This window comes from Pseudonaja textilis, chromosome 18, assembly GCF_049901715.1.
Source record: "Pseudonaja textilis isolate UNSWEBS1 chromosome 18, rPseTex1.2, whole genome shotgun sequence".
In the NCBI taxonomy this organism is placed as follows: domain Eukaryota; kingdom Metazoa; phylum Chordata; class Lepidosauria; order Squamata; family Elapidae; genus Pseudonaja; species Pseudonaja textilis.
The window spans coordinates 6,055,996-6,079,989 of NC_142007.1; the positions used below are offsets into that span (position 1 = coordinate 6,055,996).

A 23,994-nucleotide genomic window follows, 5' to 3' on the forward strand; every position below is an offset into this window, starting at 1 on the left:
CCCCACCTGGCACCTGAGCACAGGCAGGGTGACCCTCTCTGCTTCTCGGCTCCTCCCAGGTCTTCCTCAGTGGCAGCAACAACTCCCGATCATCCCAGTTGTTGTTCCTCATTCCCAGAAGGGCCATGGCACAGCTCAACTCCCTCTGTTTGATGTCCTTTGCAGATATTAGTCCAAACCACTATTTTCGCACAGATGTTACCTGACCAGAAAACTCGCTTGGTTGAGCATTTGCAACATCTGAAGTAAGTATGGCTGGCTAGATTTCCCCACATTCTTCGGATGACGAGCTCCAACGATACTAAACGTACTAAAGGCTAGCTCCCCACCCCTCACTTTTGGGAGCCAAACCCAAGGTGGGTGGGAATTGGGTCTTCCGCTTTAGGGAACTGTGTGGTTTAGGCCTGTCGTTGCCTGCAGCTACTGCGTGGCCATGTGTGGAGACGGGGCCAACGACTGTGGAGCTCTGAAAGCAGCCGACGTGGGCATCTCGCTCTCCGAAGCGGAGGCCTCAGCGGCAGCGCCGTTCACTTCCCAGAGGGCCAATATCGAGTGCGTCCCCATCACCATTCGGTAGGTGGGATGGACTCTTTGGGAGCCACCGGGGGTGGAATCGATGGCCGCCTTTTTCCCATCCAGGTTCTCTTCTTCATGGAGAGGCCGGGAGTCTCGGAGACTTTCTTTGGGAGAGGGAAATCCAAATCCGGCCCCTTTGCAACAAGCTATGTTGACCATCTCCCGGCCTTCAAGCACCTGGCTAAGCAAACGGGAGTCCTCCCCCATCAGGGATTCAGGCTTTAACATTGACCACTGGGCCACTTCCCAGAACTAGGAAGTACGGCATCCTTCTCCCTCCGTCAAATCTGTCTAAGTTTTTCATTCCAAGAATGGCCTCGACTTGAGGTGGGGTTCCAACTGCTTTGATCCTAGGTGAAATGAAACCCTAGGGTCTTCCCGCAGTGTTCAGCCCCCCACCGATTTTGTCCTGGGCTTCTGGGCAGCGTCTCACCCTTGAATGGGTTAAGCTGCTCCTGGGGGACACTCGGTGAAAGATTCCACGTGAAATTCAAGACGCCGTGTTTAAGACCCATCCGCTTGCAGAGAAAGCGTTCTTTCTTGCCCGAGATGGAAGTTTCTGAGCACAGAATTTTTCCTCCCTTGTGTTCCTTCACCCCTTGAGCTCAATGCCTGTTCTCCCGGAAGGATGACTGGTCATTTCTTTTCTTTAGGGAGGGAAGATGCTCTTTGGTCACCTCCTTTGGCCTCTTCAAATACATGGCATTCTACAGCCTCACGCAATTTGTTTCTGTGCTCCTGCTATATACGGTAAGGCGGCCATTTTCCTTCCTGCCCCTTTAGCTCGCAGACTCCCGGAGTCCAGGTGAAGGTTACGAGCAGCGAGGTGTAGAAACCTGAGCGCCAGGCGTGGGATTTGCCCAAGGGATGGCATCAGGTACGGGAACTACATAAAATGACACACACACACCCAACTAAAACAAAACGCATCACTGCAACCAGAAGATAATTTTTTAAAAAAAATTATGGGCTTAAATTAGCGGCTTCTGAATGAGAACAGAAATAGCCATGTGCAAAAGAGCTGCAAGAATTAAGCTTGAGCCTTCACTGAGTCCCAGAAGGGAAACGCGAACCGATTCATCCGATGCGCTAGAACAAGGGAGGCCTGGATTGGAACTCCTAGCGAGCAACTGAAGGACCTCCTGTGGTTGGGATGACCCCAGACCAGAGGCAGCTCCTGCTGTCGACTCTAAAATATTTCTATGGTCTTTTAGAGTTGCCAACAGAAAGGGAGGGGGAAGGGGTTTGAAAGAGCAGTGCTCTCAGCTTGCAAACTGAAACTGCATTCCATAAATGTTTTCAAAGATAGTAACTAGGTGACCAAAGTTTCTGCCCTGCAAAATTCTAACTGGAAAGCATGATTGATGATTCCTGGGTATGGAAGTGTCCCATTGGAGGATATGAATTACGATACACCTAGAGGGGTGGGGGGAAACCAGGGTCAAGGCTGACAATGAATGATGTGTCTCAGAGTCAGTTACACCCATGCAATGCCGGCATGTTAACTCCCAATAAATCCTTTTTAATTTTTGGAAGCTTGGCTCAAGACTCGTGATTGAAATGGGGGTAGCTCCCGGAGCCCTGACACCTGCTTCTTGGGAGAACCCCAAGATGTGGGAAGGTGACGCAAGCCAACGAACTGGGCTCTCCCAGCATCTGAGACGCAGAGGCTCTGCCCTCCTCAGCAGGGCAGCCATTGCATGTCTCCGTTTCTTCTGCCCCTCCCTCCTTCTTTAGCTCAACACCAACCTGAGTGATGGGCAGTTCCTGTTCATCGATCTCATCATCACCACCACGATAGTCGCTCTCATGGGCAAGACAGAGCCTGCCGAGGACTTGGGCCTCAAGCGCCCACAGGGAGCCCTGGTCAGCCTTGCCGTCCTGGGCAGCCTTTGCCTCCAAACGGCTCTCATCGTCGCACTCCAGGTCATCATCTACTTCATCACTGTCTCTCAACGGTGGTGAGTGAGGAAAGAGAGGAAGCCCAGAGGCTGAATCTCTCTGACTGCTTTTTGCACGGCCTCGCGGAGGCCGGGTCCTCAGTTAGTTCAAGCCCGCCGTGGGTGGGCCTTTCTCCCAGCCTCTGCAATCAGGCGGGGATGGGCAGGGTTCCCACCAGCCCAGACTCAAGACGCCTGCCCACCAGTGGTGGGATTCAAACATTTTTACTACCGGTTCTGTGGGCGTGGCTTGGTGGGCGTGGCAGGGGAAGGATATACTGCAAAATCCCCATTCCCTCCCCACCCCACTAACCTGCTTTGCAGCTCCGTTCTCCTGTAACCAAAGGTGACCCAGCCCATCAGCTGGGACTCGATGGGAGGCAGAGAATAGATGGGGCGGGGCCAATCAGAGGTGGTATTTGGCGGTTCTCCGAGAATTTCCACTATCAGTTCTCCAGAACTGGTCAGAACCGGCTGAATACCACCTCTGTTTCCCACTTCCCTCTCAGGTTCACCCCTCTGAACAGCACTCTGTCAGCCCCTGCAAACCTCCCCAATTATGAGAACACTGTTGTCTTCTGCACCTCGGGATTCCAGTACCTCATCCTGGCGGTGATCGTGTCCAAAGGCCGTCCTTTCCACAAGCCGCTTTATACCAATGGTGAGTGCTTCCGCTCAGCGGCTCTGCCAGCTGGAGGCCCTGGATGAGCCAGGCCCTGTTTCTCCCGGGCAGCCGCTCTTCTGCCTGGCCCCGCCAAAGCCTCGCCTGTGTCTCTCGCTCTCCGCAGTGCCGTTTTTGATGGCTTTGCTCTTGCTCGCTGGCGTCATGATCTGGTTGACCGTCTACCCACTGGCCTTCATGCAAAAGTTCCTGCGCCTGAAGAACGCTGGCGACCTGAGCTTCAAAGTGATCTTGCTGGGAATGGCTGCTCTCCACTTCTTCACGGCTTTCTTGTTGGAGGTAACAAAGGAGCCACAAAGCCGGGGAAGCAGACGTTTAAGATGTTGTCCAGGGCAATGGAAGCAGTTCATTGAGGTCTTTTTGTAAAGACCCTTTTCGCTGTGGCTGGGCAGGCTTGGCTTGGGAAAATGGGCCTCCACTGAGCCCCAGAAGGGAAACACAAACCGATTCCACCTGATGCGCTAAAACAAGGGAGGCCTGGATTGGAACTCTTGGCGAGCAACTGAAGGACCTCCTGGCTGGGATGACCCCAGACCGGAGGAGACTCATAAAATATTTCTATGGTCTTTTAGAGTTGCCAACAGAAAGGGAGGAGGGAAAGGGGTTTGAAAGAGCAGTGCGACAGCTTGCAAACTGAAACTGCATTCCATAAATATTTTCAAAGATAGTAACTAGGTGACCGAAAAGGCTGAGCGGCTGAGGGCTAGAGGGAGGAGAGCGAGCGGCGGTGGACTTCCTTGGAGCACCAGGAGACCACTATCGCCAGCCACGGCGGCTCCAAGCATCACCCGTTCCTGGTCTGCTTCTTCCACAGGTGGGCTTGGACCACGGCCTGCTGAACGGTTTCCGGAAGCTGCGACGCAAGAAGGCATCGAAAAAGCTGTACAAGCAGCTGCAGTGGGAGCTTAGCCAGGAGAAGAGCTCATGGCCGCCTCTCCACACTCCTGTCTTTGCCCCCAACAGACACTCCTCGGCTGCAAGATGACGCCAGTCGGTGACTTTCTGCCTGGAGGGAAGGCCCGCTGAGTCTCTGCCGAGGTTCCTTTTTGGATCTAGCGCCTTTCTCCCAGCAGATCCTCTCCCGAGATCCGCTGGGATCCTCCATCGACGGACCAAGGCAACTCTGAGACTCCTCTTCCCCTGTGGCATTTCTCACTCTTGTAAAAACATCGGAGAAGGGAACAAACTTGCATTTCTCTTTAAGCCACACAACCGATAGCGGAGTTGCTGTGCTGCAGAGGACCAATCTTCACCAGCCTCTCAGCCGAAGCCACGAGAAGTTACCAAGATTTCTGGCCAATCTGGGGAGGGTGGGTGGGTGGGTGACATCTTCCTTGAATCCACTCCTCCTCAAGCAGCCTTTTGTGTGTGTGTGTGTGCGTTGTTGTTGTTTTTAACGCATGTTGGCTAGGAGAAAGCCGGAGGAGACATCCCTTTGTCCAAGGTGAAAACGATGTCCCCTTTGCCCAACGACTTTCGGGCCTTTTGGCTGCCGGACAGGGAATTTCAGCACTTGCAGAACTTGTCCCACGTCAGAACTTCAAGCCAGAGGAAGATGAAGGGTTTGTCTCCAAGGGATGCTCCCTGGCCAGTCTGGGAATCGACTCCCTTCCACGGAAGGTCGTCTTCTTTCCACCGCGAAGAGACCTGCTCTGCTCTGCCTGGGCTCCTGCCATTTCTATTGATGAAGGATTCTTCATTAGCTTCCCGCGGACGGGCAACTTTGGGGGGCGGGATGGCTCCTTTACCACTCCAACTGAAAAAAAAGGGAGCCCGTGGAAGAGAGGACCAGAAAAGAGCTGGGACATTCCGTCTGTTTTGCTTCGGTTAGGATTTTCTCGTGCGTGTGTGTGTGTGTGTGAGAGAGAGAGAGTATATATATACAGTATGTATATAGGTAGTCCTCAACTCCACAGCAGAGTCCAAAATTTATGTTGCTAAGGGAGACGTTTGTTAAGCGAGTTCCCCCCTCCTTTTTTTTAGCCACAATGGTTAAGTCCATCAGTGCAGTTCTCAAAATCAGTGACACCGTTGTTAAGGGAAGCTGGCTTCCTTGCCCGACTTTGGTCGCGAAAGGGGAACGTGGGACCCCATTCCGAGACACTCCACACCGCCATAAACATGAACCGCTTGCCAAGCATCCGAATGTAAATCACGTGACCATGGGGATGCTGTAGTGGGTCATAAGTCACTTTTTTCAGTGCTGTCGTAACTTCGGTCTCTGAGCGAACTGTTGTACATCGAGGACTATCTGTATATGTATATATACATATATACATTGTATGTATCAGAGGCGCATATTCAGCAGGTTCTGACCGGTTCTGGAGAACCGTTTGTGGAAATTTTGAGTCGTTCGGTGAACCGGCCAATCCCACCTCTGACTGGCCCCGCCAAACCCACCTATTCTCCGCCTCCCATTGAGTCACAGCTGATTGACTGGGTCTCCTTTGGTTGCCCTGCACAGGAGAACGGAGCTGCAAAGCAGGTTAGTGGGGTGGGGAGGGAATGGGGATTTTGCAGTATCCTTCCCCTGCCACGCCCACAAAGCCACGCCCACAAAGCCACACCACGCCCACAAAGCCACACCCACAGAACCGGTAATAAAAAAAATTTGAATCCCACCACTGGTATGTATGTATGTATGTAAATATATTTGCCAGTTTTTTTTTTTTTAACGTTAGCAATCACGTGGAGTTAGTTGGATATTCAGCAGAGCTTATTAAGCAATTAAGAATCAAGAAACAATAATGTATTAAATGAGTTAACTTTGCATGAAGGCGGTCCGGGACAAACACAGGGGGGCGAAACGTCTACTTTAAAGGTGGCCTGGCGAGGCCTGGCCAAGAGGCGAGTGAGAAATGGGCTGACCTGGGTCTTGCAGGCAGAGAGTTTTCCCGCCCAGGCATCCCGTGGGCCCTGCTGCAGCCCCTCTCTGCCCTAAGAGACGAACAGCTGAGAAACGGCCTGGAAGAGCCCATCAGCAGAGCCGGGCTACAGCCGAAGCCGATCGGTTGTTCCCAGGCACCTTCCATAGCTCACCTGTGGTCAGCATTCCCAGTGGCAGTGGAGAAACTGGCCAGAGAAAGAAAGGGCAGCTCGTTCGAACCCTCCAAGCCACAGGAAACCCCAAACCGGATCCCCTCAAGGGGATAGGAAGGCATCCTTTCTACCCGTCTCAGGCGATGGTAGACTGCCTCTAAGCCTGGAGGCTTTGGGGATCAGCCTCTGTCCAAAAGCTGCCGCCTCCAAGCCAAAAAGCACATTGCGCTCAAGAGCCCCAGCAAAAGTGTTTCGTGCACGGCGGGCTGGCTGCAATGCTCCGCCGTGGACACTTGCGATAAAACCCCCACTGGATGAACAAGTACACCTTGCGTGGGGCCGGCCTCCCCTGAAGCCTGGCTGCCGTGCTGCAGCTGCAGCTGGAGGGAGGGTGGGGGGCGTGGGGGGTGGGGGAACCTCTGGAAAAGTTCTTCCTTGAGAGAAGTTGGCGTTAGGACCCAGGAGGGAGGCTGCGGTGGAGGTGGAGGAGGAGGAGGAGGGGAGGCCTGGCTCCTTCAGCCTTTTTGGAAAGCAAGACCCGGGCGAGGAGGAGAGAGAGCAAAGCCAGCCAGCCGCCTGAGAGGGAGAAAGACACCCCCCCCCCCGCCACCAAGTCGGTAAGTTGGCTTAAGGGCGCCAGGGGTTTTGGGGGCAGGAAAGGGGGGGTCAGACCTCGCAAAGGAATGCAAGGGGACGCTCTCTTCGGAGGTGCCCATGCAGGGGAACGCTCTCCTTTCAGAAGAACCCTTTTCGCCACAGAAAGAGCCCCCAGCCCCTCTCCTCCTGCTCCCCCCACCATCCTTTCCAAGTTGCCAGGCAAAAATTCCCCCAAAGAAAGAAACCAAAAAGGTAAAAAAAAATTTGCCTCTGAATTTGACCATTCAACATCCTTGCGGCCAGGAAAGGTGGGGGGCTCCCCTTTTGTTCTCCTGCTCGGGGCAAAGGGGGGGAGTGAGTGAGTGGGTGGGTGGGATGGGGAGGTGGAGTTGTAGAGGGCTGCTGGCCGTTCTTGGCTTCCCCGCAGTTGGCTGATTGCTGCCAGATGTGCGTCTGCTTTCTCTAAAACAGGAAACTTCTGCCTCTTGAGCCCCTTCCCCCTCTTGAAGGGAAGCCAAGCGGGGTGGGTGGGGGGGGGTGGAAGAAGTCCGGCAAAGGGGACCTGGGGGCCTTGGGGTAGCCTGGCCCTACCTCCACCCGTCACCCGCATCAGCAGCACATTCCCCGCACCTACCTGGTCTGGCAGGAAAGCTGAGCCAACCTGGGCTTCTCCGGACCGTTTTTCTCAGCGTGGAAGCTTTTACTGGCTAGCCTTGCCTCGGGCTCCGTCCTCCTTGGCGCTGGAGAGAGTAGGCTGGTACACCGGGAGGGTGGCGGGGGGGGGGAAAAGCGCTTTCGGCTCCAGTGGGAAATGGACAACCCTGGAAAGTTTGCACAGCCACCCAGCAGGATCTGCTCCTTGGGTCTCTCTTAAAACTCTGCGGCGAGAAGCGAATGCATCGTCGCTTGGCCTGGAGCGGCTTTGGGCCAAAGCCGCTGGCCTGGCCGAGTCTTCTTTCGTTTCTTTCTGCCCGCTTTCCCTCGCCACTCCTGCAGGGTGGGATAGGGGGGAAAAAATTCCAGCAGGTGGTGGTGGCGGGGGGTGGTGGAGAAAAGGATGCTTTGGTCGTTGGAGATCCACTGGAAGCAGCATTCTGGGCTTCCTTGAACAGACCAGGAAGGTTGGGGTTCAAAGACGCAGCGATAGGAAGAGTTCCCACGATCCTTGATGGCAGAATCTCTGGGCTGTGGAGGGTCCTTCGTGGCTAGCCAGGCACTTCGACGCAGAGGCCCATGGATCGAGCCTTGCCCGAAGCAGACCCTGCCTCCACCCCCACCCCCCACACACACTAACAGTCAGAGGTCCTCAAACTTGGCAACTTTAAGACTTATGGACTTCAACTCCCAGAATTCTCCAGCCAGCATAGCTTTCAGACAGTGAGGAGGTTGGCAGGGGGGAACATGGGCCACTCCTGGAGTCTGAGCAAGGCTCAGATGTGGGCTCTGTGTCAGAGGCAGAGATGGGGCCAGGGGCCGTTTGACAGTTATCAGCTGCCTTCGGAGTCGGAGATCAGTGGGGCAGAAGAGCAGCTGGAGCCTGTTCCCAGTGTGCGCATGCACAGAGCTGCCAGAAGAAGGGAACAGCTAAGAAACAAGGGTTGACTCGGGAGTAAGATCACGGGTGGACGGTGAATGGCCCCTCCGATAGGGAATAAAAGACGAGCGAAAGGGGAGGAGTGTTTTCAGGAGACAATTTTGGGAGTTGAAGTCCACACGTCTTAAAGTTTGCCAAGTTTGGGGACCCCTGCTAACAACGAAAGCTTGGGAACCACACCAAGGATGTTCCTTGGTTGACAGGGCAAGTTTTTAAAGTCTGCAAAAAGAGGGTGGGGGATGAGGTTCTGCCTTCCAATCCCAGCAAGCCCAGAGCTAATGAGCATCCTGTGTCTTTCAGCTCGGCTCTGATTCAGCTGCCTCTGTAGCCCACCCCCCACTCCCCAGAATGAGGACTCTTCTGGCCCTTCTCCTCCTCTGCCTGCCAGGTGAGGGGCAAATTGGACCGAGACCTTCCCCTTCCTCCTGTCCAGAGGGATCCGGGACCTTCTTCCCCCCTACCCAAGGGCTTGGGGAGGGGGTCCCTCACACATACAAGGCAAGAGGGCCCGGAGAAAGGGACGTCCAGCTTTTTGCGGCTGTCACATACACAAGGACACACAAACACACACACACCAGGCATGAGGCGTGGAAGGGGAAGGAGGAGGCCCACCTGCGGTGGCTCTCTGGGTTGACAATGCTGGCAAGGGCCCCAGCTGGGCAGCTGTAGGGCCACCTTGCAACAACCGGCCTCAGTTTCTCCTCCCTTCCCAGCAGCTCTTCTGGCTCAGGGGCAGTATGACCTCGATGACCCTGCCTATCCCGAGCCCCCGTACGCCCCTTACGAAATTGGTGAGTACTGACAAGGGTCCGGGGGACGGGCACGGCCAATCCCGTTCAGAGGATGGACCCTGGTTTCCTAACAGGAGCTTGATAGGCCCTCTGGCCTCTCTCTCCCTTCTTTTCAGAGAGTCAAGATTATTACGATTACGCTGGGAACTGAGTCGGTCCGGGAGGCCAAACCTGGCGCAGCCCGCTTGCCTGCCTCGTGAAGCAGCCGTCCTCCTCAACCTTTCTGGGCCGGCGGGCCGGCACTGTGCGTGTGTGTGTGAGGATAGTAGGTGGGATAGTAGGTCCTTGTGAGTGGTAGGTGGGCGCTTTGCTCGAGGGGAGCAAGCGGCCATCCCTCACACAAAGGGAGTTTCGCACGTGCATTCACACACACACACCTGCTGCCGGTGCGGCTCGGTTCCAAACAGGCTGCGGCCGCCTCCCAGGGTTTGGGGACCCCTGTGGTAAAGGCAAAAGGCTAAAGCAAGCACTGCCCCCCACTCTCCTCTGCCCTGCAGATCTCTCCCCCCAGACTCCTGAGGAGCACTACCAGTCCCAGCAACAGAACCAGCAGGAGGTCATCCCCGCCCCAACCCCAGGTGAGCAGCCTTTGGGACGGGGTGGTGGTGGTTGGAAGAGAGTTACTCCCCGCTCTGCAACTGCCTGGCTTCGGCCCAGCTGCCTCCTCCGTACCACACCACACACACACACACACACCCAACACTAACACAATTACTCACACTTTGCTCCTATCTGGGTCTTTTTTTCCCCCCTTCCCCTAGGCGTTTCTGAGACAGAGCCCACCGAACCAGGGCCCCTCGGTAAGAGATCGCCAGCTCTAAAATGAGTCCCTCTTCCTGAGGTCTGGCAACAAAACAAGTTGGTTTGGGCGTCCCCGCAGGATCCTTCCTCTGTCCCGGAGAGGCGGATGTGCTGCTGGGGAAAGCGGGTGGTGGTGATGGAGGAGGGAGCGGGTTCAAAGCCAGCTAAAGACTCCTGGGACTGAATGGGGCCCCCACCCACCCTCTCCCCCGTCTTGTTCTTGGCCTACAGACTGCCAGGAGGAGCAGTACCCCTGCACCAGGCTGTATTCCATCTACAAGCCTTGCAAACAGTGTCTGAACGAGATCTGCTTCTACAGGTGAGGGTGGCCGCAGTTGGATCAGGACCAAACCTCTCCCCCTGCCCCCCCCCTTCTGCCCCCCTCCTCAAGCTTCTCTCCCCACAAGCTGACTCGGGAGGGCGTGTTTGCAATCCGGCCCTGCAGGAAACGCTGCAGCCGCCGCCGATCCTACGGGGGGGGGAAGCTTTGCGGGCGGGCGAGGGGCGGGAGGGCTGCCTGCCGATTCAGTGGGAAGTCGGGAAGGTGGGAGGGAGCAGCTTCCAGTCTCCCTTCAACGGGTCTGTCGTGGTGAGGGGTGTGGGCAAAGGGAGACATCCCCTGGCCTTGTCCGCGTTCAGCCTCCGCAGGGTCTACGTGATCAATAAGGAGATCTGCGTCCGTACGGTTTGCGCTCACGAAGAACTCCTAAGAGGTACGCACAGAGAACGAAGGGCCCCGGGCTTCCATTTTGTTTTGTTTTTTTACTACCTGTGGTTTTACTACCTGTGGTTCTGTGGGCGTGGCTTGGTGGGTGTGGCAGGGGAAAGATACTGTAAGATCTCCAGTCAGAGGTGGGATTTGCTGGTTCTCCGAGCTACTCAAAATTTCTACTCCCAGTTCTCCAGAACTGGTCAGAACCTGCTGAAGTCCCACCTCTGGCCCCGGGCCCTTGGGCGCTCCGGTCGTGAAGGTTACCGGGGCAGCTGTTTCGGGGCACCCCTTCCCAGCAGCAGCTTTGGGGGCAGCTTTGCCTAAAACTTGGGCGAAGTGGGAGGGGTAGAGAAAGAGATGTGGGGAATTCTACTCCTGACGGTGGATCCCCTCCTGCCTTCCCCCACCCCTTCCCCCAGCCGACCTCTGTCGCGACAGATTCTCCAAGTGCGGCATCATGGCGACCAGTGGCCTTTGCCAGACCATGGCCACCTCTTGCGCCCGGAGCTGTGGCGGTTGCTGAGCGGGGAAAGGGGCCGTGTGGGCAGGGGACGGGAGGCCCTTCTGGACCACGGATGATGCCCCTGGTTCGTGCCCGGAGGGACAGCGGGCCCTTCTTGGGGTCCCTTCCTCTGCCACAGCAGTGACACACCTGCAGGGCTGCTCACGCATTCCAGGCGTGACTCGGGCAGGGGTCTCCGCAAGGACCCAACCCTTGCCCCTCCAGAAATGCCGACCTTCACACAACCTACTGGATGGGTTTGATTGCCTTGTAATTGCAAGTTTTTATTTTTTTGTACGCACCGGTTTTTTCCCCTCCCCCCCCCCTTGTTTTCTACAAAACGATTAAAAAAATAAATAGACCAAATGTGTCACAGTTTGATTCATTAAGTCTGAGTTTCCCCCCCCCCGCCCCCGACAAAAGATGGGGGCACTACGGGACCGCCCCCCCTTTCCTCCCTGTGTTTTCACGACCCTCCCAAACGGAATTGGAGGTGGGAGAGGGAGGAGGGTAACGCTCAAGTCTTTCATTACAAACTATCCCCCTTCTACATAATGAGGAGCAAAGCCCGTAAAACCAACAATTCCGCGGATATTAAAAAATAATAATAACTTTCTACTTTCCTTGATTGGCTGCTACCTAAAGAGCCGCTAGCAGAGAAAAATGCACACCCGATTTGGGAATCTACGGTTAAATAAAAAAATAACGATCCTTCGCCAAGGAGCTCCTTGGCCCACCCTGGGATGCAAACGCTGCTCCAGGCAGTGGGGGGGGGCAAGGGGGTGTCCTTCCCCAGCCAGAGACCAGGCCAGGACTGGCTCACCTTCACCTCCCCCGCCCCGGTTCTCCATCACGGAACGAATGGCGCCATCTTGGCACCAGGCCGGCTTGGATTGCCCCTCGCTTCCACCACCACCCCGGGGGGGGAGGGGGTCCTTTTCGGTTGTCTGTATAGGGGACGAATTCTTCTTCTGATCCAGCTCGGATCCGACCACCGAGGACTTCTTGGAAAAAAAATTCTTTTTAAAAAAAAAATAAGGAGCATTTCGCACTACCTTGCGCTGTGCGTGAATCTAGGCCCTGAAGGGTTAGAGGTCGGGGGGCCCTTCTTGACGTGGCACTCCGCAGGGATGACGGGGCTCGGCGCCTGCCACAGCTAGTGTCCGGAAAAGAGAGGGGGGGCTGGGAAATAAGGCTGCCCCTTCTTGGTGCCTTGATGCAGCTGCTCCTTCAGAGTCGAGATCTGTGGGTGGAGGGTGCGGGTGAGAAGGGCCCCTTCGGGGTCCAGGCAAGAAGGGAGTCCGGGGGCGGCAGCACCGCAGCGGAGCCAGAGTCCCCAGGAGGGAGGGGAGCTCTCACCTGCTCTTCCAGACCTTTGGCTCCGGGGCGGAGGGAACCGCTCAGGCGCTCGCTCTCCTGCCGCTGCGGCGCAGCCGCTTTGCCAAGAGGCTTCTTCCCCTGGGTCCGCTCCAGCTCTGCCACTTGCGCCTAGGGAAGGGAGGTCGCTATTAACGTCCGTCTGGCTCGCCAGCCCCGTCCTGCCTACTTTCATTCTCCAAGTCTCTCCCTTCCACTCGGCTGGCCGCCTGGGCCAGCACTGACCTCCAAGGAGCCGAGTCATGGTTTTCCTCCAGCAGGCCAGGGAGCACAGACCCCCGGTTCCTACCCAGGAAGCTGGCGAGGTTTGTTCTGACCTGGGCTTCACAAAATCATGAAGCGGGACTCCTCATCCCGACAAAACCCTTTTTTTTTAATTTAGGCTAATGTGAATTCCTCTCATTCACATGCAGCAAAGTCCCAGCAAACCATCTTTCAAGAGTGATTCACAACCACAGATCTTAATCGGGCTTGGAGAGTTGCCAGGCCGATAGCTCCCAAGGGCAACGCTGTACCAGAAAATACTTGGCAAGGAATCACGACCAAATCTTCCCCCTAATTAAATGAACTAATTGTCTCCTGCAAAGACTCCTCCCCTTTCGCTTTTTATTCCCTATGGGAGGGGCCATTCACCGTCCACCTGTGCTCTTACTCCTGAGTCAACCCTTGTTCCTTAGCTGTTCCCTTCTCCTGGCAGCTCTGCGCATGCACACACCAGAAACAGGCTCCAGCTGTTCTTCTGCCCCACTGATCTCCGACTCCAAAGGCAGCTGATAACTGACAGACAGCTTAGCCCCATCTCTGCCTCCAATGCGGAGCCCTCGTCAGAGCCTTCCCCAGACTCCAGGACCAGCCCCTGCTCCTCCCCACTGCCTGAGTCTGCCGCCAGTCCTGCTGGCTGCTGGTGGGCCAAAACAAGAGCTGAGACACACACTCTTCGAGGCATCCACAGGCATCCACAGAGACTGTCACCCTCCAGAGTCCATGGCCACCGTTACCTCCAGCTGCCATATCTGCTCTTGGGCTCCCATCAGCTCTTGCTCTGCGCCCGTGAGGGAACGATCGAGGCGACCCTTTTCCACCGACAGTCGTACGGAGTCCTCGTGAGTCTTCAGCTTCTCGCGCTCCACCTAGCAATCCCACCACGCCTCAGTGGCTGCACAAAGGCTCCCGCGACACACACAACCAGCGGGAGAGGATTTAGAGAGCGTAAAACACTCTGCAGGAGCCCCACAATTAACCGGCGCTCCCGTGAGCTGAGCCCCCGTGCCCCATTCATTCCCTCCCCTCTGGCAACCTGCTCTCGGTCCTCTCCGGGCCTCCCCAAGGCCTCTCCTCTCTCGCTTCCCCCAAAGCCCCATGGCTGACCTTGTCCAGGGTCCTCCGCAGGGCGCCCTTCTCCTTTTCCAAACGCAGGGACAGGCGCTCGGCTTCCCGTTTCTCGCTCTCCAGCTGGGCCAGGGCCTTCTGCAGACTGCCCAGGCGCTCCTGGAGTAGGCGTCGCTCCTCTTGTACCTTCTGGAGCTTCCTCAGAGCCGCTGCTTCCCCCTCCTGGCGTTGGCGCAGGAGCTGCAGGTGGGGAGAAGAGGGCGTTGAGGGCGAGTTTTCCAGGCAAGACTTGCCCCTGCCCGCCGATCCCGGGAACGAAACCAGTTCTTTATAGGAATGCCCAGGAGGCGTCTCATCCCACCTGGACCTTGGGCTCTTCTTCGTGACAAGGCAAACCAGGGGCATCTCCGCGGGCTCAAGGGACTCACCTCTTCCTGCTGTCTCCCCAGCCCCTCCAGCTCCTCCTTCTGAAGCGCCAGCTCAGCCTGCTGCCCCTTCAGGGCTTGGAGGCGCTCCAAAAGCGCCCCGTTCTGCTTCTTTGCTTCCAAGAGGGCCTGGCGGGCTGCGTCCAGTCGCTCCTGAAGGGGATATAAGATGGAGGGATGGGGGGCCGTCTCTCTCTCTCTCTCTCTCTCGGCAGAGCGACGGCCACCTTTGGCAAAGGGAGGTGCTGCCGGTGGGGGCCCGGCCTTTCCGCCCAAAACACACCCACCTGTAAGACTCTCTGCTCATGCGCGCCGGCTGCCAGGGCCTTCTGCAACTGCAGCAGCTTCTCCTGGGCCGAGACGGAGTTGCTCTGGCTCTCGGACAAGGTGGCCGTCAGCCCCTGCACCTTCTCCTTCAGGGAAGTCTCAGAATCGGCAACCTTGGCCAGTGAGAGGTTGAGTTGGTCCAAGGAGCGCTGCAACGCGCCGGCTCTCGCCTCGCTCTCAGTCACCTGGTGTGGCGGGAACGAGCCAAAGTAAGGCTGGCTGGCAGCGGGGCAGCCTAAGGCTCCTCTCCGTGCTCTTCCATCAAGCGGGGTTGGGGGTAGGACCGGACCCTGGGGCGGTCGTGCTGAGGCCCCCGTGGTCACCTGGGACCTCACCTGCCTCTGCATGAGAGTGACGCGCTCCTGAAGAAGCTGGAGCTCAGCCTCGCGGTCGCTCAGCACCACCTTGGCCCGCTGCAGTTCCCCCTCCAGGGACTTCCGCAGGAGCTCCAGTTTGGTGCTGCGGCTCTCCGCACTGCCCAAGGAATCTCTCAGCCGTCGTTTGTCCACCTCCAGCTTGGCCTCGTTGGCCTTCATCTTGCTGAGTTTCTCCTGGAACAAGCGAGAGGGTGGGGAAAGTGATCCTAATTGACTCTGGCTGGCCAGGCTGATCCGGAGAAGGCCGGCTGGGAAACAGGCAAGCTCTATGGGGAACACAACCGGCTTTGCTGCCGCTGCTCCGGCTCAGCACACGGCACAGCAGGCTGGCTCTAGAAACTGGAGTTCAGGAGACGGAGCTGGGATGGGGAAGCCATCTTCCACCTCCACCCTTTCCTCAGAGGGTGAGAAGGACGGGAGAATCCCCCCCAGAAACATGCACACGCTCCCCACATGGCCGATTTTTACTGGAGAGGAAAGCTGCTCCCCCTGCACCCCCACCTGCATGGCCCTCTGCTCGCTGGTGGCCGCTTGCAGGTCGTGCTCCAGCGCAGCCAGCTTCTCTGCCTGGGCCTTGCGCTCTCGCTCACTCCAGCGCAGGGTCTCCTCCTGGAGCATCAAAGCGGTCTGGGCTCCGGTCAGCTTCCCATCGAGGCTGCGCCTCTCTGTGGAAGGGACGGCACCTGGGCTCAGGATGCGGCTCCCCAGGGCTGTCTTCCCCTTTCCTTGGGGCAGGCGGGCAGCTCTAGCGACCCGTGGGCCGAGCCCCCCGTTCCTCAAGGGCACAAGCCAAAAGAAGATGGTGGGATTCAAAAAGTTCTACCGCTGGTTCGGTGGGCATGGCCCGGTGGGCGCGCTTTGCGTGCACCTGCACACCGAACACGCGCTTTGCGCAGGCGCGGAGGCGTTCCAACTCACCTCCTGCAAGCCTGCACTCTCCTGGTCTTCAGCAGCTTTGCATGGCACTCTTCTATGCCACGCAAAGCAGCTGCGCTTCAAAAGTAGAAGATAAAGGTGGGTACGTGAGCCCCGGTGGGCGGCTGGGCCCAACAGCAGAGCGGCGGAGAGGAGGTTCGGTCTCCGCTGCTCATTGGTGCTACCGGCTCGGTACAACCGGGCCGAACCGGTAGCATACAACCACTGCCTCCAAGGGGAAGACGTGGCCATCCTGCCTCGGCTGCCGGATGCTGCAGCCGAGGGCCACCGTACTTTCTTGAACAACTACCTTTTCAAAACTTGACCTGTATTTATTCGGGAGAAAGGGCTTTGCATATTCTCATCTTCTTTCTCGAAGTATATCCCGTGAGAAAAGCCCTACGCAGAACAAACGAAGCGCGAGAGGGGAAGCATTCGCTCCCAGATTCTCTTGTCTGGTAGCGCAGCCGTTAATATTTCCTGGGAAGAGGAAAGCAAGCTCACCTTCCTCGCACGCGGCCACCTGCTTCTGCAGCTGCTGCACACGGCTGCTGGCCAGGTCGCGCTGGGCCTCCGTCTCGGCCAGCTGACACTTCAAGGAACCCAACTGGGAACGAGCGTCGTCCTGGATCCCAAGAGACAGAGGAAAATGCAGCCAAGTGCGAGGTATTTTTGGGGTGGTGGTGGTGAGGGGTGTGTGGAAGGGAGGGCGTCCGCTGCTGCAGATGGACGAAAACGCAACGCCTCTCCTCTTACCCGCTCTTGCTGGGCCTCCCTCAGCTCTTCCAGGAAATCTCGCAGCACGTTCTGAACCACTTCCGGGTCAATGTCTGCCACCAGTTGCCCGGCCAGGCTGGGAGAAGGAGGGCGCTCCGGTGAGATGGGGAGGGAGAGTGGGCTGCTGGCCAGTGAGGCAGAGCTGCCGTTGGGCCCCTCAACGGTAGAGGTTCCTGCAGAGGCGCGAGAGGACACGGCTGTCGTCTGCCCAGCACTGCAGACATGAAGCAGATGTCACAGAGAGAGAGAGAGAGAGAGAGAGAGAGAGAGCGATACCTTTGGGAGGAGAGGAGAGTATCTTTGGGGAGCCACCGCTGACCCTCGCTCCGGGGACACGGCCCCTGCGTCCGACCCCCAGGGTCCGTCGGAGGGCTGAGTGGAGCCTACCCAGCTTGTACTCCGCCTCTCGTTTCAGCCCCTCCAGGCGGGCCAGCTCCACTTCCAGGCCCTGGGCACGTCCCTCGGCCGCGCTCAGCCGCAGGCCCAGCTCGGCCCCCTCCGCCTGGGCCTTCTCCAGCTTGATCTCCAGGTTGCGGGCATCGTCCAGCAGCTTCTTTTCAGTCACTCGGGCTTCCTCCAGGCTCCCCAGCAGCCCCTTCTCCCTCAGGCGAGACTCCTGCTCCAGGTCCATGAGCTTCCGCTGCAGGTTGTGGAGCTGAAAGGAGAGGCCCTTTGGGTAGAGAGGTGGCCGGGAGGCGGAGAGGCCCCCCCAAACCCTGCTTGTCTGGCTGAATCCAGACGGGCGCGTCGTAAGGACGCCATGGGCCGTGAGAGCCACCGTCCTCCTCTCTTGGCAATCCAAGGCTGGAGGAAGAAAAGCCCACCTTGGGAGCTGTAGCCCAGCTGGAACCAAACTCGGAGAGCGGCCTCACCTCTTTCCGGGCCGACTCCCGGCCGGCCTCGCTCTCCACAATCTTCTGCTTGAGGCCAAAGGATTCCCGCCGGCTCTCCTCCTCCCGCTGTTCGTCAAGGGCAACCCGGGCCTGGAGCTCGGCTACCTCTTTGTTCTTCTTGCTGTTTTCACTGTCCAGCATCTTGACCTGAGAGTAGAGAGAGTGGGGCCAAGAGGCTCGTGAGGAGGAGAAGGGACAGGGGAAGGCAGGAAGGAAGGAAAGCGAGTCCTCCAAAGGCCTTTTGGAGGAGGGAAAGCAGGCAGGCAGGCTTGCCAGCTGCAGCCTGGACCAAAGCCTACCAAAGCCCCTTCCCTCCGGTTGGATGGAGAGGAAGGCAAAGCAGAACCGAAGGAGTGACTTACGAGGGGATGAGAGAAGGGGAAAAAAAACGTCCAGAGAGCTGTGTAGCCTTGGGAAATCCACAGTTCCTCCCTGCCAGAGATTCCCGAACCCTTGCGGAGTCCGCCTAGCCAGTACCCCCCCCCCTCCATCTGCACCCCACACACCTGTCTCCGCAGCTCCTGCAATTCCCGACGGGCCTCCAGCCGCGACTGCTCCACCTCCTGGAGGCTGCTGCGCACGTCGGTGGCCTCCTTGCCGGCAGCTGCTTGGGCTTCCTCCAAGACTGAAATTTTCTGGTCCTTCTCCTCGGTCGCGCGCTTCAAACTGGAAATGGGTTTTTTTTAAAAAAAGAAGAAAAGAAAAAGGAGGCACCTTCTTCAGTGGGGAAATCGTGAGCCCATCCAAAAGAGTCCCGAGGGTCTCCAGACAGGGCTAGGGAGCTGGGAAACCGCTGGAGGTCTTGGAAAGCGTGGGGGGAAGGAAGTCGCCAGTCCAAACGCCGCGAAGCCTGCTTAACGCCGGTTGGCTAGAGGCAGGAGGCGCGCATGGCCGGCGTTAACGGCGGAAGAGAATGCAACGGCAGCTCAAGGACTTGGCTCAGGGGCCCCCACCTGATGCGCTCGCTCTCAGCCCGCTTCAGGGCCATCCGCAGCTCCGTGTTGGACCTCTGGAAGGCCTCCTTCTCCTTGCCCTCATCGTTCAGGCCCCGGCGCAGGTCCGCCGCCTCCTTCCGTTGGTGATCGCAAGCCTCCTGGGCCTCGCGCACTTTGCGATGGGCCTCCGCCAGCTCTCGGCGAATCAGTTCGCGGGCATCCTCCAGCAGCTGCAGCCGCGTCTTTAGCTCTTCCACCTAAAGAGAGTGGGTGGGGTTCCCTTTCTGTTTCCGAGGCACGCGGCATCTGCAGGCCAGGCTCACGCCGAAGGTCTGCAGCTCAGCCTCTACGGATGCAGCCTTTCCCTCCCTCCCTCCTTCTCCCTGCTTCTGCAGCACTTAGGCACCCTTCCCTCCCTCTTCCCCACTGATTGCGGTGGGGGGGGTGACGACCCTCACCTCACAGAGGGCAGACTCCCGCTGCTTTGCCAGGTCCCTGACCTGGCCCTGTAGGCCCTTGGCCTCTCGTTGGTGCCCTACGATGGTCTCTTCCAGCTGAGAACGCAGATTTCGCAGCTCCGCGTTCAAAGCACTGGCGGTGTTCTGGTTAAACATAGAAAAGTTCATCAGCGGTTCCATGCCTACCCAGGAACCAACATACACACATACACACACAAAGAGAACCAGTGAGAGACAGAAGAGGCCACACAGACCCCTGCTGTGGCCTACATCCACCTTCTGTTAATCTGGCATACGTGGCAGGCAGGCTGCTCCTAATTCAACCCACCAGTTGCCCAGAGGAGGGAGGAGGGAGGGAGGGAGGGAGGAAGGAAGGAAGGAAGGAAGGAAGGAAGGAAGGAAGGAAGGAAGGAAGGAAGGAAGGAAGAAGGAAGGAAGGAAGGAAAGGAATAAAAGAAAGGAAGGAAGGAAGGAAGCAAGGAAGGAAGGAAGGAAGGAAGGAAGGAAAAAGGAAAAAGGAAGGAAAGGGAATAAAGAAAGGAAGGAAGAAAGAAGGAAGGAAGGAAGGAAGGAAAAAGGGAAAGGAAGGAAAAGAATAAAAAGAGGAAGGAAGGAAGGAAGGAAGGAAGAAAGAAGGAAAGAAGGAAAGAAAAAGAAAGAGAAGGAAATAGGGAGGAAAGAGAAGAAAGAGGAAGGAAGGGAAGGAAGGAAAGAAGGAAGGAAGGAAGGAAGGAAGGAAGGAAGGAAGGAAAAGGAAATAGGAAGGAAAGAGAATAAAAAGAGAAGGAAGGAAGGAAAGAAGGAAAGAAGAAAAGAAGGAAAGAAAAAGAAAGAGAAGGGAAATAGGGAGGAAAGAGAAGAAAAGAGGAAGGAAGGAAAGGAAGGAAGGAAAAAAGGAAATAGGAAGGAAAGAGAATAAAAAGAGGAAAGAAGGAAGGAAGGAAGGAAAAAGAAAGAAGGGAAATAGGGAGGAAAGAGAAGAGAGGAAGGAAGGAAGGGAGGGGAAATGCCTGCTATTGGTCTGGGCGCAGAATCTCATCCATTGTCAGAGAAGGGCTCTGCCCCACCCTGGGTAGGTGCTCTAGGCCCGCCTGTCCCCTTACCCGCTCCTGCTCCTGGCGGCTGCGGCTCTCGCGCTTCTGCCTTTCTAGCTCCAGGGTGATGTTGGCCAAGCTCTGCTGGGTGGCCAGGAGCTTCTCCAGGAGGACGGCCTTCTCCGAGTCTTTCACAGAGAGCGCCTGGGGAGGGAGCAGGAAGAGGTCACCCAAGGAGCTTCCCTGGCTGGGACAGAAAGCACCCCACCGCCACCGCACTTCCAAAGAGGGGAGGACCAGCTGGGGGCGGCCCGTGATGCTCACGGTCGGGCGGATTCAGATCTCTTTATTTATACCAGTTTGCTCTGGTCTCATGAGAACTGAGCTTCCAGCCCCCCCCGAAGGCTTCTAGCCAACAAACCTTCCCTCTGGCAACCTCTGCTACCCCACCGTGCCTGAGGGGACCCCCTCCTCACCTGCTGCTTCTCGCTCTCCGCCAGCAGGAGGTCCTCGTCCCGCTCCCGCTGCAGCGCCGACACCTCCACGCTCAGCTCCTCCTTCTCGGCCTCGTGCTGGGCCAGCAGATCCTCCCACTCCTGCCTCAGTTGGTGCCTCAGCTGGTGCCGCTCAGCCTCCTGCTCCTGCCGCAGAGCCTCCTGCCCAGGCGAGAGAGAGAGAGAGAGATGAGAGAGCAAAAGGAGAGAAAAAGAATGAGAAAGATAAGAGAGAACGGAATGAAAGAGAAAGGGAGGGAGTGAGAGAGAGGAAAGAGGTGACAGAGACATGAAAGAGAGAGGAAAGAGAAGACAGAAAGAGAGAGACGAGAGAGAAAAAGAATGAAAAAGATATAAGAGAAAGGGATGAAAGAGAAGAGAGAGAGAGGAAAGAAAGGGGGAGAGAGAAGAGAGAAAGAGAGATAAAACAGAGAGAGAAAGGATGAGAAAAATAAGAGAGAAAGGGATAAAAGCGAGGAGTGGAAGAGACGGGGAGAGGGGAGCGAGAGAGATGAAAGAGAAAGAGGAGGAAAGGAGAGGAGAGAAAGAGGGGGAGGGAGGAAAGAGACGAGAGAGAGAGAGAAAGGATGAGAAAGATAAGAGAGAAAGGGATAAAAGAGAGGAGAGAAAGAGGGAGAGGAGCGAGAGAGGAAAGAGATGAGAGAGAGGAGGGAGAGATGAAAGAGAAAGAGGAAAGGAGAGGAGAGTAAGAAAGAGGAGGAGAGAGAGAAGAGAAAGAGACACGAGAGAGAAAGGATGAGAAAGATAAGAAAGGGATAAAAGCGAGGAGCAAGAGAGAGGAAAGAGAGATGAGAGAGAGAGAGAGAGAGAGAGAAAGGATGAGAAAGATAAGAGAGAAAGGGATAAAAGAGAGAGAGAAAGGGAGAGGGGAGCGAGAGAGAAGAAAGAGATGAAAGAGAAAGAAGAGGAAAGGAGATAAGAGAAAGAAAGAGGGAGAGAGAGGAGAGAAAGAGACATGAGAGAGAGAGAAAGGATGAGAAAGATAAGAAGGGGATAAAAGCGAGGAGCAAAAGAGAGAGGAGAGGGAGCAAGAGAGAGGAATGAAAGAGAGAGAGAGAGGAGGGAGAGAGATGAAAGAAAGAAGGAGGAAAGGAGCAGAAAGAAAGGAAGAGGGGAAGAGAGAGAGAGAGAGAGAGAGAGAGAGAGCACTCAAGAGGCGGGTGGGGTGGCCAAGAAGCGTCACCTGCTCCATCCCGAGACTGACTGCGGACCCCTGGCCTCTCTCCCACAATTTCTCCACTCCACCGATCTCCTCCCCACGTAGAGAAAGCCATGAGGCTGCAGGGCCAGAAGGCCACTCCTGCCGGAAGCCCCTCTCCCGCAGGGACTTCCCTCTGACAGCCTCCCGCTCCAGCCCAAAGTCCGGGGTTCCAGGCTACCTTCTCCCGCTGGAGCCGCTCGACCTCTGCCTGGGCAGCTTGCATGTTCCTCCGGGCGGCCTGGGCCTCCTGCTCCGCCAGGGCACGGTTCTGGGCCACGAGCTCCTTGTCCCTCTCCAGGCGGCTCACCTCCGTCTCCATCTGCTTGCGAACGTTTGCAAGCTCCGCTAGGAGGGAGGGGAGGGGAGGGAGGGGAGGCAGAGCAGGGTAAGGTAAGACAGATGGGGGAGGGCTGCGAAGGAGGGGCGCCCTGCCTTTCCTCTGCCCAAGGATCAAGGGCCACAAATACACGCAAAGGAAAAGGGAAGATGGTAGCCGGCCCGCCTGGGGTAAACCGTCCCCCAGATAAGCGTCGCCTCTCCTGGGCTCTCTGAGTGGCTCCATAGCCCACTAAAAGACCCTCCAACCTCCCTCTCCCCAACAGGGGACAGAAGGAAAACGCTCCTCCCCTCCCTTCCATCTCCCAGTACCTTGCAAGGCCTCTTTGGCCAGAATCAAGCTCTGGCTGCCCGCTTCCAGCTGCTCCCTCCGGGTGTCCAGGTGGGCCAGCCTTTGCTGGGTCTCAAAGAGCGAAGCTTCCAGGGAGTCCTTCCCAGACCTAGCGGGCACAAGGATCGCCATGGTCAGGTTGAGGGAGGGTGGGGCTAAGCTAAGCCTTCATCCTCTTTGCAGTCAAGACTATCATGTCCTGTTGGAATCTGATTCGGAGCGGGAGGCTGAGCAGCTAACATGGAGTGGGAGCGTGGTTCCGCTGGCTGTGGAGGAAACTGGGGAAGGGCAAAGTCCAGCTGGGCACAGCAGGGGAGAAGTAGAACAAGGGAGAGGGAGTTCGGATGAAGACCCAGGCCCACCCACTCTTCATCCTAGGGCACGTAGGGAAAAAAGGGAGAAGATAGCAATGTGGGTTGCATGGCTTACGGGGGAGGAAAGGGCCCTGATTCCCTTCATTAGCTGCAGCTGGGAAGACAGTGTTTAAAAAGGGAAGCTGCGCAACAGCAACTTGTTGGGAGGAAATCGTGAATTATCTGGTATTGTTGAGGTTTATCTGTGTTCCTGGCATCTCCCCAACTGTTTGTGTTTTGCTGGGCTTTCAAGTCTGCAATTCCTTATCCTGCCCTGTCAAGTTAATTACTGCAGTGTGTTTTGTTTGGATTTTTGGTTACAGCTTTTATGTACTTTGTTTTCGGACTGAATTTCCTCCCCTTAAAGATTGTTCCTGGGAGAGTTTTTCTCCAACTGAAGGTAACCTGCACATTGGGGCCAAAGTTGGAGATAACTGGAGACATTTGACTGTGGAGACATTTGACTGTGTTGCCCTTGTGCCATGCCCCGAGTCATCACACAGGCCTTCCAGTTGCCACGCACAACAGCATTCCTTGTGTCACCACCGCCTCGGAGAGCCTCCCGGGCACCCACCTGAGGCCAGCAAGCTCCTCCAGCAGGCCATGGTTCTCTCGCTCCAAGGCGGCCACCTGCACCATCAGCCCAGCCTTCTCCTTCATCAGTGTCTCCTTCTCCTGGGCCACCCGGAGCGCAGACTCCTTCTGGCGCTCCAGCTCTTGAGACACCTGACCCAGCTCCTTGTCGGCTGCGTTCCTTTGGCGGGACAACTGTGGAGGGAGGGAGGAAGGCCGCAAGGCTGTTGCTAAGCCTCTGCCAAGTCGGTCCCCACCTATACGAGGCAGTTGGCCTCCAGCTCCTCCAGCTGTTGGCCACCAGCTCCTCCAGCAGCCGAATAAGAGGAGGAGGAGGAGGAGGCAGCATGGAAGTCAGGGTCAGCATCAGGGTGACCTGGGAACTCCGAGGGGGAAGAGGGAATGGAGCCGGCAGGGAGAGAGACAGAGTCAGAGATGGAGCCTAGGCCGTCCGTCAGCCCTCAGAGGGAGAGTCAACAGCCCCCAGGTGATGAGGAAGAGGAGGAACAGCTGGGCCCAGTGCCTGATGCACGGGTGTGCAGAAAGCAGAGGAGAGGAGAGCAGTGGAAACCCATGGGCTGGTCCTTGGGGACGGAAGAGCCAC

The 23,994-nt window shown here is 56.9% G+C and overlaps 3 protein-coding genes across 3 annotated transcripts in view; 2 read left to right on the forward strand and 1 right to left on the reverse strand.

Annotated features, from left to right (window-relative positions):
- Positions 1 to 5,819, forward strand: part of ATP13A2 (ATPase cation transporting 13A2) — a 19,351-nt gene extending 13,532 nt beyond the window's left edge. Inside the window, 7 exon segments of the mRNA XM_026715732.2 lie at positions 166 to 245; positions 421 to 573; positions 1,230 to 1,326; positions 2,314 to 2,537; positions 3,026 to 3,177; positions 3,305 to 3,477; positions 4,013 to 5,819. Of these exon segments, the coding sequence (XP_026571517.2) occupies positions 166 to 245; positions 421 to 573; positions 1,230 to 1,326; positions 2,314 to 2,537; positions 3,026 to 3,177; positions 3,305 to 3,477; positions 4,013 to 4,183 (1,050 nt within the window). The 3' untranslated portion in view covers positions 4,184 to 5,819.
- MFAP2 (microfibril associated protein 2) lies at positions 5,456 to 11,608 on the forward strand. The gene is given in 9 exon segments (XM_087914839.1): positions 5,456 to 5,683; positions 8,729 to 8,816; positions 9,145 to 9,219; positions 9,336 to 9,374; positions 9,717 to 9,797; positions 9,981 to 10,019; positions 10,252 to 10,339; positions 10,660 to 10,733; positions 11,152 to 11,608. Coding segments are annotated over 9 exon segments (816 nt in total). The 3' UTR covers positions 11,256 to 11,608.
- The window catches only part of CROCC (ciliary rootlet coiled-coil, rootletin), a 25,536-nt gene continuing 13,039 nt past the window's right edge, over positions 11,498 to 23,994 (reverse strand). Inside the window, exons 17-36 of the mRNA XM_087914838.1 lie at positions 23,392 to 23,585; positions 22,446 to 22,573; positions 21,976 to 22,142; positions 20,558 to 20,737; positions 20,151 to 20,285; positions 19,048 to 19,191; positions 18,608 to 18,846; positions 18,161 to 18,320; positions 17,634 to 17,801; positions 17,038 to 17,416; positions 16,741 to 16,934; positions 16,489 to 16,609; positions 15,571 to 15,734; positions 15,028 to 15,243; positions 14,653 to 14,877; positions 14,369 to 14,518; positions 13,980 to 14,180; positions 13,610 to 13,741; positions 12,594 to 12,722; positions 11,498 to 12,477 (exon numbers count right to left, since the gene is read on the reverse strand). Of these exons, the coding sequence (XP_087770964.1) occupies positions 12,391 to 12,477; positions 12,594 to 12,722; positions 13,610 to 13,741; positions 13,980 to 14,180; positions 14,369 to 14,518; positions 14,653 to 14,877; positions 15,028 to 15,243; positions 15,571 to 15,734; positions 16,489 to 16,609; positions 16,741 to 16,934; positions 17,038 to 17,416; positions 17,634 to 17,801; positions 18,161 to 18,320; positions 18,608 to 18,846; positions 19,048 to 19,191; positions 20,151 to 20,285; positions 20,558 to 20,737; positions 21,976 to 22,142; positions 22,446 to 22,573; positions 23,392 to 23,585 (3,513 nt within the window). The 3' untranslated portion in view covers positions 11,498 to 12,390. The remainder of the gene's footprint in view (positions 12,478 to 12,593; positions 12,723 to 13,609; positions 13,742 to 13,979; positions 14,181 to 14,368; positions 14,519 to 14,652; positions 14,878 to 15,027; positions 15,244 to 15,570; positions 15,735 to 16,488; positions 16,610 to 16,740; positions 16,935 to 17,037; positions 17,417 to 17,633; positions 17,802 to 18,160; positions 18,321 to 18,607; positions 18,847 to 19,047; positions 19,192 to 20,150; positions 20,286 to 20,557; positions 20,738 to 21,975; positions 22,143 to 22,445; positions 22,574 to 23,391; positions 23,586 to 23,994) is intronic.